The sequence below is a fragment of the Tiliqua scincoides genome, chromosome 9 (assembly GCF_035046505.1).
Source record: "Tiliqua scincoides isolate rTilSci1 chromosome 9, rTilSci1.hap2, whole genome shotgun sequence".
Taxonomy (NCBI): Eukaryota; Metazoa; Chordata; class Lepidosauria; order Squamata; family Scincidae; genus Tiliqua; species Tiliqua scincoides.
The window spans coordinates 17,897,904-17,912,072 of NC_089829.1; the positions used below are offsets into that span (position 1 = coordinate 17,897,904).

At 48.6% G+C, this 14,169-nt stretch overlaps 1 protein-coding gene across 1 annotated transcript in view; it reads left to right on the forward strand.

Moving 5' to 3' along the window:
* Positions 1–8,624, forward strand: part of LOC136660620 (hydrocephalus-inducing protein-like) — a 103,078-nt gene extending 94,454 nt beyond the window's left edge. Inside the window, exons 62-67 of the mRNA XM_066637927.1 lie at positions 643–855; positions 2,057–2,220; positions 3,148–3,298; positions 4,488–4,718; positions 6,567–6,791; positions 8,136–8,624. Coding sequence (XP_066494024.1) covers positions 643–855; positions 2,057–2,220; positions 3,148–3,298; positions 4,488–4,718; positions 6,567–6,791; positions 8,136–8,624 — 1,473 coding nt within the window. The remainder of the gene's footprint in view (positions 1–642; positions 856–2,056; positions 2,221–3,147; positions 3,299–4,487; positions 4,719–6,566; positions 6,792–8,135) is intronic.
* The last annotated feature ends 5,545 nt before the right edge of the window (positions 8,625–14,169 follow it).

The window sequence follows — 14,169 nt, forward strand, 5'->3', positions numbered from 1 at the left end:
CAGGCAGGGCTCTTCTTTTCCTGATTTGTCAGGGACTGAGCCAGGACCTTGTGCAGAGAGTGGGGTGGCTCTCTTTACCATGGAGGTGTAGCTCCTGCCGTCCTCCTTGTGTGCTCTGACTGGCCTGATTCAGCACAGAAAGAGCCATGGGAATGCCTAACTTGCAGGCACCTGACGTGGGCACCTCAAAGCACTTTCTTCTAGTGGTGTAAGACGCACTGGCAATACAGGATTCTCTTTTTGGATGTAAGAAAGTCAGGATGGACCACTGCAGCCCTGGAAGGAGAGCAACCGGGAAGAGACTTGCTGCCCCCGGCCTCCTCTGCCATTTGGTGCTTCTTCAGAACAGGCAGTTGGGAAGAAGCACAAGACGGCCAAGGAAGCGGGGAGGTGAAACAGTGGGGATGGCGTGGGGCATGGCACATGCACTGATGTGCGTGCGCACAAAAAGTGGGGCTGGCAGCACTTGGGCACCACTTCAGGTGCAGCTCCGGCTTCAGCAGGCCTTGGAAAGGGGGGCCAGACAGGCTCGGTCTGAAAGTACTTATGGCGTGAGCTGTTTGCAGCTCCAGGAAACCATCTGGATATGTGTTCACCATAGTGTGTTCGCCTGAATGAGAACAAAGAGATGTTCCCTTGCAGGTGGTGAATTTCATATGCCAGGTGCGCACAAAGCAAACACAGACCATCATGCTTTCCAACCGGACCAACCAGCCGTGGACCCTGCACCCCATCATTGAGGGGGAACAGTGGAAGGGGCCTGAGTTTGTGAGGGTGGAAGCCCACCAGCAAAACAAGCCCTATGAGATCACGTACAGTCCCCTCTTCATGAACGTGGAGAACAAGAAGGACCAGGTAGGCAAATCTGCACTCTGACTGGCTTTTTCCCCTACTAATCCAGCAAGCTGGATTGCAAGCTGCTCTGGCTCAGGCGCCTGGGTCTTGCTTCCCACTGGGGTACTTCTCACTGTCCTCACTGCCTTTGCCTACAATCTGGTCATGAAACTGTGATGTGAAACCACTGATGCAAGTGGTCTGACCTGTGTGCTGTCCAGCCATCCACAAAGTGAGCTGACCATTGAACACCCAGACCTGGCTCAAGGCCTGACGCCAGTGGTGAAAGGCCAATACCACTCTCTCCCCTTGTGGCACACGAGCTGTACCACTGAAAGTCTACCCCCTGCTCGAAACCTCCTGAATCATCCTTCCACCCCTCAAAGAGCCCAGCCAGGGTTGGTTCTTGTGTGTGTGTAGTCCAATCCAGGCGTCCCAACCCACGCACAAAAGGCATTCATCCTTTGCCACTGGACCTCACCCATTTGCTGCCCAGCTTCCTGGCTCAGCCTTCCTCACCCATCCCAGTTAACTCAAGGAGCCACTTTTCAGCATCAGCATCTTAGCCATAAATGGTCTACACAACCATGGGCTAGACTTTAGGAACATTAATTCCTGAGATTTAAATCCAGCAACAGATGGCATGGTGGGGACAGTGGTGTCCAAAGACCTGGACATATCTTCAAGGTGTCCCAGTGCTTTGGGCTAGCCCTGACCATGAGGAATCTGGCAGGGTGCTTGAGCTTTCCTGACAGGCCAAGCTTCTCTTGGGCAAGGTGACAAGGGCAAATGGTACCTCTGCTGCCTAAGAAGGATCTTAGGCAGAAACTTCTGGTCACTTACCTTGATTCTGGTGGAGTTGCTCCAGAGTCTTTGCCAAGAGGAGTCAGCTGTGGAACACTCTACTTTGGCCTCCCATGCAACAACTGGAGTTCAGTTGCTCTTCTGTGTGGGTTTCCTGAGCCTTCCTAGCTCTGCCGTGTTGGCTCTCATCTTTTGCGCCAAGTCCAGGCTCGAATGTTGTGGCATGAAAGTCACTGTGTTAGTTCTGCAGACTTGCTTGAACTCGTAGAGTGTCCTGAGAGCCTGATTGGTCCTGTTGTTTAGAGCGACCACTTCTCATGGGGAAATCTGACTATATAATGTGAGGACTTGCCAGAAACAGATGACATGTTCAGGGTGGAAAATGATAGGAGTCACTCTTCTTTCTTCCTGCATCCAGGGATCCATCTTCTTCCCACTTCCCGATGGGACAGGGCTGCTGTATCTCCTACAAGGCACCACAGAACCTCCCAAATCAGCAGGGAACATCATGAGAGAAGTTCCTTGCAAAACATCCTACACAGAGCTGCTTCCCATCAACAACTGGCTAAATAAGCCACAACGGTAAATGGAAGGGGAGAGCATCGTGGGGCTGGGGCTGGCAGCCTCCAGGCCACCCTTCCCTCCTGGTCGCAGAGTGCTAGTGTTTATTTTCAGAAAATATTATGGATTCCATTGTCTGCAGATCTCTGGCCATACATTGCCTCCCAGACCGAGTGTTCCCCATTACCTGCTTTACCTGCTGTTCTCAGTGGCCAAATTAGGGCAGAGATTCTTTTCTTCTTATCAGACCAGTTCCTGGTGGAAAGTAAAGGCCAGCATGTCTTGCCTCAGCTTGCTGTCTCTGCCCCCTCTCTTCCTTTCCCCACCATCCAGAAGGGTCAGAGAAAAGTACACTCACAATTGTGGCAGTATTCCTGGCAAAAGGAGGGTTTCCACAGTGACTCTGTTGGCTGGTGTCAACTTGTGCAATCTGACTGGTGAAGTTCTGGCCTTGGGGCAGCTCTTTTCTAAGTTCAAGTGTAACAGCTTTGTCGCAAGTTATTTTTTAACCTCATTTCCTGATGTGAGGCCACCTCCTAGGGTTGTAGAACCTCTGGAGGTGAAATGACAGGCTTGAGTCTTGAGCTGAACTTTGAGAATTCAAATGGGCCTCCTTCCAGGAAAATACCAGCTCATCCCCCACCCAAAAAACAACAACAAAAACTCAAAAGTGGCCTGTGTTGTTGTTCTGCTTTTAGTAGTAGCAATTTAATTTAAAAAAAAATCAACAGGTTAAACTTCTTGTGACCCAGAGAGAAAATGGTTGCCATCTGCCAATGATGCATATTATGATTCTGTCAGATAGGTTTTCTGTCAGCCAAAAAGCAGGCATCTGTTTAGGATCAAGACATTAGTATGTGAATATTTTTACTTAGTGCACCACCTACTCCTATTCCAGGAAGATGGGGTGAGAAGGCAGCATTCACTTTCCTTGCTGTACTCTCCCAGGTTCCGTGTCACAATAGACATGCTAAAGCCAGAAAAGCTGGAAGTCACCACCACGTTGAAAACCCTGGACTATGTCGATGTTCCCGGCTCGGCCAAGAAGGAACACAAGCTCACCTTCTTCTCTTACAGGGAAGGCCTGTACAGTGCAAAGGTAGGATCACAGGGGCTCTCTGCTGCAGCCACCTCTGTGCTTCTGGCCAATTTGTCTCTGAGGTATCCCTTCAAGAAATGGGGTCTGCATCAGGGCGATTATTCTTCATTAACATTTCCTTCCATTTCTCTTGCATTCTTACTTCTCATTCTTTATTTTTGCACAGGATGAGGAGAAACATGAGAGATAGGGGGGTCAGGATCTAGAGAGGGTCTGGCAGCAACCACTCACTGCTTCAGGGTAGTAGCCCCTAATGGTTAGCACACTCACACCTTTCCCATTCCCCTCTCTTCCCTGTTTGGACATGCGGCTTACATGAGAAAAGCCACTGCCACCAGCCTAGGAGATCAAGCTAGACAGAGGGGCTGTCTGGACAGAACCCCATGCCTAGAACAATACTGAATCTCAGGGGTCTTTATCAAGATAACTCTCACGGTAGTTTCTGCAGAGTGAGGAGATGTGACAATTTACTGAATTTCCCGTAGCAAGAGTTAGATTAGATTAGATTAGATTAGATTAGATTAGAAGGTTAAATGTGAAAAGTTTATTAAAAGTATAATAAATGGAAAAGAAGATAACAAATCCAAATGAACAAGGAAAAAAAGTAAGGATCATGGAATTTGGTAAAAAGTGTTAACAACCTGCAATCATATGACTGGCCAACAGATGGCACTGCAATGCTGCGGAATCTCATGCGTGCATTTTTCAACTCTGAGCTTTACCATGAGGTTTTGAATGAGCTTCATAATGCAGAAAGAGAAAACGGCTTTAAAATCAACATAAATTCTTACAGATTCTGCCTAATAACTGATTCCTGTCTGACTGTACCTGGATGATGGAACCACCAGCCCTTCTTCTCACATTCTCTGCGACTGGTTGGTGGAGTGCTGGATGACTGGAGGAAGAGAGCAAGCTTCTGGCCAGGGACCAGTTTGCATTTCTCCCTCCTAGCTAGCAGCTTCTATAGGTTTAACAGAAAAGCTACAGAGGGAAAGGTGACAATGCCCCCAAACCATGAGGATCACACAGAATTACCCAGCAGTATACTGATTTTACGACAGGGGGTGTTGCAGAACAATTAGATATGAATTGACCTGCATTCTGTTTTGCCCTGACTGCACCCAACAAGGAGGGCTTGCCCAGGGCGCCTCATTGATCTCACCATCCTTGCCTCTTGCTGTGCCTGCAGGTGACCTTCCGCAACGAGGCCACCCAGGAGTTCTTGTTCTACCTGATCACATTCAAGGCAGTCCCATGTGGGCCACTTGGCACCATCGAGCTCTCCGCTTCTGTTCGGCAAAGCACCTCTTCCTCTGTGAAGGTGGACAACCCTCTGCAGGCCCCTGTGACCTTCAGCACTGACTGCAAAGTGCCTGATATCAACATGCCACCCCAGTTCATTGTTCCTGCTCAGTCCGAGGTATGAATGTCCATGAAGATCCTGAACAGGGAAGGAAGACTCTCTTTTAGCTGAATCAGCTGAGATTGCAGAGCTAAAGCAGGGAGGGACCTCACCTGTCTTCAATCTATTACAGTGGTTCCCAAACTTTTTAGCACTAGGACCCACTTTTTAAAATGACATTCTGTTGGGACCCACCTAGGTATACCAGACTTTTTTTTTAAAAAAGATATAGAAAGAAATGTTTTATTTATTTACAAGTAATAATGACCAGAAAAAAGATCCTCAGGGTGTAATCCTAAGTATGCCCTGGGCTGACGCCTGTCTGGGAGGGTCACAAATGTGCCGTAAAGCATGTTTGCGCCTCCATGGGAGTAAGCTGCTCCAGTGCTTGGAGGTACGCTAGCCCATGGAGGCCAGATCCAGCATCCATAGTGGCGGCAGCAGGTGAGTTCACACCGGCTGAGCTCGGCCGGCACAGAGGCCTGGGGGGCAGGGGGAGGCATTCCAGGATGGGGGGAGGGATTGGGGGCAACAGGCGTTCCCAGGGGTGGGCAGCAAGTGGGAGGTGGGGCCAGGACCCACAGTTATGCCGAGTCCTAGCCGCATTCCTGGGTCATGCAGCACAGCTCCAGGCTGATCCGTTCTGCTCAGATCTGTTCACCTCATCAGGTGGCGCAAATCCAAGTAGCCCCATTGAGGCTGCTGACACTTTACCCAGAGTAAGGGGGAAAGTTTTCCCTTGCCTCGGGCTGAGCAGCAGTCAGCCCCAGCCTTGCGCTGAATACAGTGCAGGCCTTCCAGCACAAGTTAGGATTGCACTGCCCAACATTTATCTCCCTATATTAACACATTCTCGCAAATTGCAGGAGCTCAGCTCCTTGCAGGGCAGACATCAGCTATCTGAGTTTTGAAAAGCTTCAGAGCTTGAGGCAATTAGTTATTTGATCTTTCCATCACCCTTTGGCGACCCACCAAAAATCAGGTCATGATCCACCAGTGGGTCCCAACCCACAGTTTGGGAACCACTGATATATGCGTTTCCATTTATGGCCTCCTTTGGACTCTGAGGTCCAGTGACCTGCATGGCACTGTGGCTAGTGCTGAGCTTTGTCAGAGGCCTCAGCCAGGAAGCCTGCCACGGTGCATTTGGGCAGAGTTGCTTTCTAGTTTGTTGGGAAGTCAAAAACGCTTTTCTGAGTTCTTTGGAGTCAGGTGGGATGCAAGTGGCATGAGTACATTAGAAGGGAGGATGTAAAGAGCACATTCAGAGGCACCTCCAACAGGCTCTGTTCATCTGGTGTTTTACTGCAAGTATTTATATGTTGCTTTTCAGTAAACAAGTTCACCAGGCAGCTTCCATAACAAGATAAATGAAAAGGTCCCAGTCACAACATTTAAAGAAGACACTGTGGAGACACCTGTTGACAGCAACTGGAAAAGACATGCTGCTAAGTTGAACAGAGGCAGTTGCTCTCCCAGGGGGAGAGCCATTGCTTTGAAAAGTGCCTTTAGTAGAAAAAGCAGCATTCCCTCCTGATCAGGGGAGTCTTTTGTGCCAAGCTAGCCTTTGTTTGGGCACAGTGACTGCTGGCAAAGAGAGGGAGTGTGACTGCCCTGCTCACACAGGAGCAGGTCTACATCCTAAGGGCTTGGCAGTCACATTCTTGGCCCTGGGTGCACTCACACACATCAGATCTGTGTTTCTTTGATTTATCCAGAAAAAGGGGTTGGGGTTACAGCAAACAGGGCTCATCTCCTTGACACCAGACAGCAGATTCCCTACTTGCAGCTTTCTCCATTGAGTTTAGAGTGGCAGATGAGAGACCTTGTTCCCCTTAACCAGTTGGGTTCTTACTCTCTTCCCAGGGCGTGCTTGTATTTGAGTTCCAGCCAATGAGGCCTGGCGAAACTAGTGGGCGCCTGACCCTAACCAGCAATGAGCTGGGCTCCTTCCAGTATGAACTGAACTTGAAAGCAACTCCAGCCCGACCAGAGAAGGCTCTTCACTTCAGCACCATGCTGGGCAGCAGCCAGACCATCATCACCAAGTTTGCCAATTACACCCGCCAGAAAACAGAGTACTCCACCAAGGTAAGGAGCAAAGATGGCAGCGAGCTTGCCAGTGCAGAATCTGCCCTCCTGTCAACCTGACTGTAAAAACTGCCCTAGTTCAGAAGCCTGGAGAGTCAAAGCAGGCTTTGCAGCATCACGGCTGTCGCTAGAGATGCTCCGAATAAAATGGTGCCTTGTTGTTGCCATGGAATAGCCCGCCCTTCTCCGCTCCCACCATAGCAACAGTACCAATAGGATGCTTCATACATACAGAGTTACCTTATGCCCTGTCAGACAACTGGTCCTTGTTCTAGCCCAGGACCATAATCCTGTACTTTGTCTCACTTTTTCTGGGCATAAAGTGCTTTGCAGGTATTATCATGATCTTGTCCTTACAGCATCCACTTAAGGTGAATACGTATTATCATCTCCATGTTGTAACTGAGGCTGAGAGAACGGCTTGCGTAAGGTCACCTAGTGAGAAGTTGTAGTTGAGGTGTGATTTGAACCAGGGAGGTGCTTATTTGCAGCTCAGTCTCTAATCCACTGTGCTACACCAGCTCTTGGCATCTGCACTGTAAGGGTCTTCGGCAGAGAAGGGGCTTTCCAGCCCTGCCTGCAATTGAATTGAGGTGGCAGGAAAGGAAGGAAAGAGATTCACAGATGTACAGGAGAGATCACTGGGTATATTATACTCTGCTTTGACCTTGACTATCAACTTATCTGTTGGCTGGTCTTGGTTTGGCTACTCCCTCCTAATTTGGCTCAGCCTGGACTGATTTTAGCTGGGAACAGGCTTTAGGTGCCACATCTATCAACCTCTTCTCCCATCTACATCTGTGGTCCTTCCAAACTCACTCAGTGCACACTCGTTTACAGCCCAGTGATATTACTAGAGCACTGAGGCTGTGGGGTCATATCTGAGTTCTTGGAATCACACAAATCCTTAACCAAAAAAGATAGTTGGTAAAACACAGAGAAAGAAAAATACAGCAAGAAATGCATACAATTCGATTATGAAGCCAAGTAATACAATTTTTATGTCTATCTTTGATGGTCATTTGTTGAGGCTGCCCTAAAGACTTTGGGAGATCCCCAGGGTAACAGCACAATCCTGTGCATTTTTGTTCAAAAGCAAGTCCTGCATTGTTCCGTGGGGCTTACTCCCAGGCAAGGGCACACAGGATTTCAGCCTGACAATCGGAACCCAGGTACTTAAAAGCCATGAGGGACAACAGTTTCCCAGATGCATGATGGCAGAATGTTCCTTTGAGCACCATAGCCTGTCAAATCTTGGGCTTCAAGTCTTTGCGTCACTTATGCATTTGGACCCAGCCAAAAGAAAATTTCGCTTTGATGATCTCATGTTCTGTTTCTCCTCAGATCGACTGCCCTGACTTCCATGTGGACAAAGTCATCAATGCACCTGCAGGATCTCAGGCAGGCACTGATGTCAGTGTGGAAGTGACCTTTGAACCTTGTCAGCTGGGAGAATCAACAGGAACTCTTGTCCTCTCCTCAGCCATAGGAGGTGACTATGTCATTCCTCTCTTTGGCTCCTCAGTGCCTCCTAAGCCCCAGGGGCCTATTCAGATAAGGGTTGGGGCTAGCACAACCATTCCCTTCAAGAACGTCTTCATGCAACCCATGGCCTTCACCTACATTGTGGAGAATCCTGCCTTCACTGTCAAGGCAGTGGAGACCATTAAATCCAAGAAATCTGCCACAATCAACGTCTCCTTTGAGGGAAACCCCTCTGCCAGTAAAGCAGCTGTCACCAGCAAGCTAGTGGTCTCTTGCCCTCATGCAGCGGGGCTGGGCTCTGGCGTCTCCTGGGTTTATTATCTCAAGGGTATCACTCCTGAGAGGTGAACTTGTGGAGCCCTGCACAGCACTGTCATTTACCCAATAGCTGGTGAAAATAGGAAACTTTCTTTTTCTATGACAAGCACAGCCCGTCCTTTGTCAAAGGGAGCATCACTGACCCCACTCTTCTTTTGGGAGGATGTTCAAAATCTGGTATTGCCTCTGGGAGAAGCTTGGAGGACTGAGAATGTGCTCCACAGTGCCTGCATGGGTAAGGTGTCCACCCAAATAAATGGCACTTCTCCATGTGGCCTTCTTGTCTTAAAGAAGATTTTCAGAGAACCGTAAATCCACTGAGTGAATTAAGAAAAGCAATAATCCAGTAAAACATCATCTGGAAATATGCAATGTGATCTCAGACCTCAAAGCCACCATCAGAAACAGTTCTGCTCTGACATGGCTCATTTGCTTCGTGAGACTTTGTTTTAGAATAAAGATGTTGAACAAAACAGATGCGTTGGAATGTTTGTCAAGTATAGGTCTAAGATGCTTGCAGGAGAGTCAGGCCAAGGGCAAATAATCTGCTTAAAATGACCAGGGAGGACACTGGCATACCTGGGAGGGTCAGAGGGTCGGGGGAGGAGTAAATGTCCTGTGCACATCTCAACAACTGCACTTGTTGAACAACTTCACTTCCAGTTGGAGAACGTGGGTCTAGCATCATCCTGCTCTGCATACAAAATGTCCTAAGCTTAGTCTCTGGCAGCATCTCCTGGTAGAGCACAGTATTCCTACTGTGAAATACTACTACTAACTGTGTTGTTAGATTGTGACTTCACAGGGCCCTGAAGGGAATCTCACTCCTAGATGGTGTTTTTTTTTGGGGGGGGGGGGGGATTCCTGCAGGGTTTTATCCCTGATCCTGCTCAGGAGGGTCCTGGGAAGCCCCTACCTCCACCCCAGCAAGTTGATGCTCAAGCTTGGGTATGATGAGACGCCAAACCGCCACCATGCCAAGCATCCCAGAGCATCTGTGCCAAACCATGCAGGCAGTTTTCTGCCCAGTGTCTCTCCAAGATGTCCTGCAAGTCCAGGAAGCTCTCCGTCTTCACCTTCAGGTTCTTCTGCCATGACTCCCTGCCCCTTAGTCCCATTTCCCCCAATGTTAGCCAAGGTACCGTTTCTTGTCTTCTCCCCATTCTCTTTCAGAGTTTGCAGCTGCCTGTTTAAACACAGACTGTGTTGCCAAGCACCTCTGTGTTGCCAAGCACCTCTGAAGCATCCATGAAGGGATTGAGCTGCAGATGGAGAAGATTCCCTTGCATTCGACACAGAAACTGCATTGGTTGCCCTCAGCCAAAGGCCCCCCCCCCAGCTTTGATGGCATGAGAGCAGCCATGAGCCAGCGCCAGAGACCACTTCCTCACTCCTGAAGGTCCCACCACTGGTCAGCTCATAAAAATAATGGAAGTGAGCTTTGATGTACAATCGGAAACCATTCATGTCAAATGTATTGCCTACATAGAAATAACATGCAACATATCCTTTCATTTACACACCAGTCCAATACACAGGCTTGCAACCCTGCAAAAGTAAAACATATTACTGTGATGCAGGTAGTATTTACTTGTATTGAAAGTGCCTATTTAACACCTATATAGCGCCAATCTAGCACCTATATAATGCCTATCTAGTTCTTATGCAGCACCTATCTAGCACCTAACGTCTATCTAGTGCCTATATAACACCTACCTAGCATCTATATAGTGCCTCTTTAACACCTATTTAACACCTATCTAGCGCCTATGCAGCGCCTAACATCTATATAGCGCCTATCACCTATATAGCGCCTATCTAACACCTGTGTAGTGCCTATATAGAGCCTATTTAACACCTATATAGGGCCTATATAGCACCTATATAACACCTATATAACATTTGTTGATGACACATTGCTGATGCATTGATACATATTGAAATAAAATCTATTTACTTTACATAAAAGTAAGAGGAAAGATATGCTAGTCAAATACAGTCACGTCATCGGAACACTAGTTTTTTTTTTACAATATTCATGACTTTTAAAAAGCAAAGTACAGAAGATTTGAATGTATTGAATCTACCTGGTTGAGCTGAATTCTCCCAGCTTTCTGAGAGTTGAATCTCCTTAGAACCAGGGGTGGATCCAGTGTCTGTTTCAGAGGGGCCCATGAGCACTACCTTCAGAGCCCAGGTCAACCAGGCAGGTAGACCTGGGCTCTCAACTTGGAGCCCAGGTAGACCAGCTGGATAGACCTGGGCTCCCGCTTGAGCTTATTGCTTCTGTGGACATTTGCTGGGCAGGCAGACCTGGGTCTGGGCTCCCACCTGGACTTGGAGCCCAGGTCTACCTGCTTGGGTAGACCTGGGCTCCTGATTGAGCTTATAGCCAACATAAGAACATAAGAAGAGCCCTGCTGAATCAGGCCAAAGACCCATCTAGTCCAGCTTCCTGTATCTCACAGTAGCCCACCAAATGCTTCAGGGAGCACAAAAGACAGCAAGACATAACCTGCATCCTGGTGTCCTCTCCTACATCTGGCATTGAGGTAGCCTAATTCTCAAATCAGGAGCTTGCACATACCTATCATGACTTGTAACTTGTGATGGACTTTCCTCCAGAAATTTGTCCAAACCCCTCTTAAAGGCATCTAACCAAGTTGCCATCATCACTTCCTGTGCAAAGGAGTTCCACAGACTAATTACACGCTGGGTAAAGAAGTATTTTATTTTGTCCATCCTAACTCTCCCAACACTCAGTTGTAGTGGATGTCCCCTGGTTCTGGTGTTATGTGAGAGGGAAAAGAACATCTCTCCAGCCATCCCTTGCATAATTTTATATGTCTCAATCATGTCCCCCATCAGGCCTCTCTGGCTATTTGCAGGGTGGGTAGACCTGGGCTCCCACCTGGATTTGAAGCCCAGGTCTACCTATTTGGGTAGACCTGGGCTCCTGATTGAGCTTAAAGCCACTGTGGCTGTTTGCTGGGTGGGTTGACCTGGGCTCCCATTCCAGTCAATGTCCTTGACACCTGCCCTGTGGGTATTCCCCTGACACCTGATTTTGCTCTCCATCCTGGCGAGCACCCTTCCCTGCTGGCAGGACAGTTGAGGGGGTATGCACCCATGGCCTCCCCCAGATCCGCCCCTGCTTAGAACCTTTCCCACACTTAAGTTCTTGGTTTTCTTTAGCTCAAATGCTTTCCATGTTTTCTCCCACCAGAAAAAGGGTCTCCCCAGCCCCCAAGCAGCAGCCATTAATTTTAAAAGTATATCTGAAAGGCAAGAACCTGCCCCCATGATTTCTCCAACCAGAAACATTTCTCCCTGCCCCACCCACAGCAGTACCATTATAGTAATTAGCATGATCCACAGTAGAAGAAATAGCACCCTCCCTTCCCCCAGCCAGTACAAGTAGAAATCTCTCCCAACCTTCTTGTAGCTGCTCTTGACCAGCCCCACTCTGGATGGGGGCAGGGTGACCAGAGGTCATAACTTCCAAAGAGCCCCCCCCTTCTACTCACTCTACACACATGCACTCTCTCTCCTCCCCAATCCCTGCCAGAAGCACTGAGCCGCCTTCCTTCCTGTGCACAAAAAATGTTGCAAAAAGGGCTTCAAATGACAGATCAGATAAAGAGGATACATTTGGAAAAAATGCTGGGGGGGGGGCGGGCAAACTGCTGGCTGGGGGGAAAGCCCCCCCTGGCCCTCCCTCCCCAGCTACAGCCCTGCATGAGAGTAGGGTCTGAAGTGCTCTGTGCCCTGGAGAAATGGGACAGAAGTGCCAAATGTCCGCACCCCTTCGTACACAACCCTTTCCTTTGCTCTCTATGCACCTGATAACCACCAGAGTTGCCAGTACATCCCTGAGGTAAGGCATGGGCATTAGAGGTGACTACCAGAAGAAAGTCTAGTGGTTAGTGACAGCCCTCCCGCCCTCTTTGTTCCCCCTCCCATTGCTCGGTCAGCTTGCACTGTTTATTTGGTAGGATTCCATGGCCACAAACAAGGCACATTGCTTTGAAAATCTTTACAGAACTCAAAAATCCTTGGTGAACTGCTGAACACTCCCCCCGCCCCTTTTCCCTCACCTTAAAATAGCCTGCGGTTTTCAGTTGAGAGAATCAGTTATGAAACCCCTTGGTCAAGTCAGCGATGGAATAGGAGCAGAACTGTACTCACAAAAGACACAGCTCAGCCAACACCATAACCCAGTCCAAATGAGACATGGTGTGGAGGGAATTTGGAGCAAGACGGAGAAGAGGTAGGAGTGACTGAGAACTGTGCTGGGAGAGTGGTTCTGCACTGACAGATGCTGCAGCCTGAGCAATGAGACTGCTGTGCCTGATTCTTGAGTGGAGTGATGGGAGAGGGGTGGCCACCTAGCATGTCCACCCACCTCTTGCAGAGAAGGGCACAGAACCTGCTGGTCTTTCCATTTTCCAGACAAATCTCCCAGGAATGAAGCATCAGTGGACTGGCAAGGAACATGCACTCCTTGGTCACAGAAGGGAACATAAGAACAGCCCCACTGGATCGGGCCATAGGCCCATCTAGTCCAGCTTCCTGTGTCTCACAGCAGCCCCACCAAATGCCCCAGGGAGCACACCAGTTAACAAGAGACCTGCATCCTGGTGCCCTCCCTTGCATCTGGCATTCTGACATAGCCCATTTCTAAAATCAGGAGGTTGCACATACACATCATGGCTTATAACCCGTGATGGATTTTTCCTCCAGAAACTTGTCCAATCCAACTAATCCAACAGCAGCGAATGGCATCAAGATTGGGGCATCAAGAGTTAGAGGGGTGTGGAAAAAGACCCACCCAATAGAAACCATGGTGGGGGGAGGGTGATCTGGTTTCCTGCCGTCCAAGAATCTTACACTTTGCTGCCACCTGCCAGCCCAGTTCCCTCACTGCAGAATTATGACATGAACAGCCTCCCTGTTTCTCAGCTTTTGCTAATGATTAGCCCCTGCAAGGAATTCAGCGAATACACTGAGATTGTCTGGGGCTGAACTGGATGTTTTGGCACTGTTCCCATCATATGAAAGCAAATGTCCCTTAATGGAACTTCTGACAATTGGGCATTGTTGTCCACTGCCAAGCAGGGTGATTAAAAGTTCTTTGAGAAAGGATGGCTCACTGTCATTCCTGCAGAACTTAATGAATCAAACAGAGGATAAATCAGAAGTGTCACATACATGTCATGTGCCCCAGATCTCATGATGACTGCACCTCATGACACTTGTCCCAGACTGCTCCTGGATGCAGCAAAAGGAGCTGCAGAGTCTAGCTACCTTTAACAGCCACCCCTACACTCATCAGAAATGGATGGAAAATAAAATGTACCAAACAGCTAAATTAGAAACAACAAATGCTGGTCACCACTTGGCTTTTTCCTGTTCTTAAAAAGAAAGATGAAACTCCCTTCTAATGAGATTGTGCTGCAATCTTTTCTACCACCCTGCAAGTCCCTAGTCGCCTTGTTTTACAACATTAATCCTTAAGGGGTGAGTTTGTTTACAAGCAGCCAGCAACCTTTCTGGAACTAAAGCTTTAAGTTCC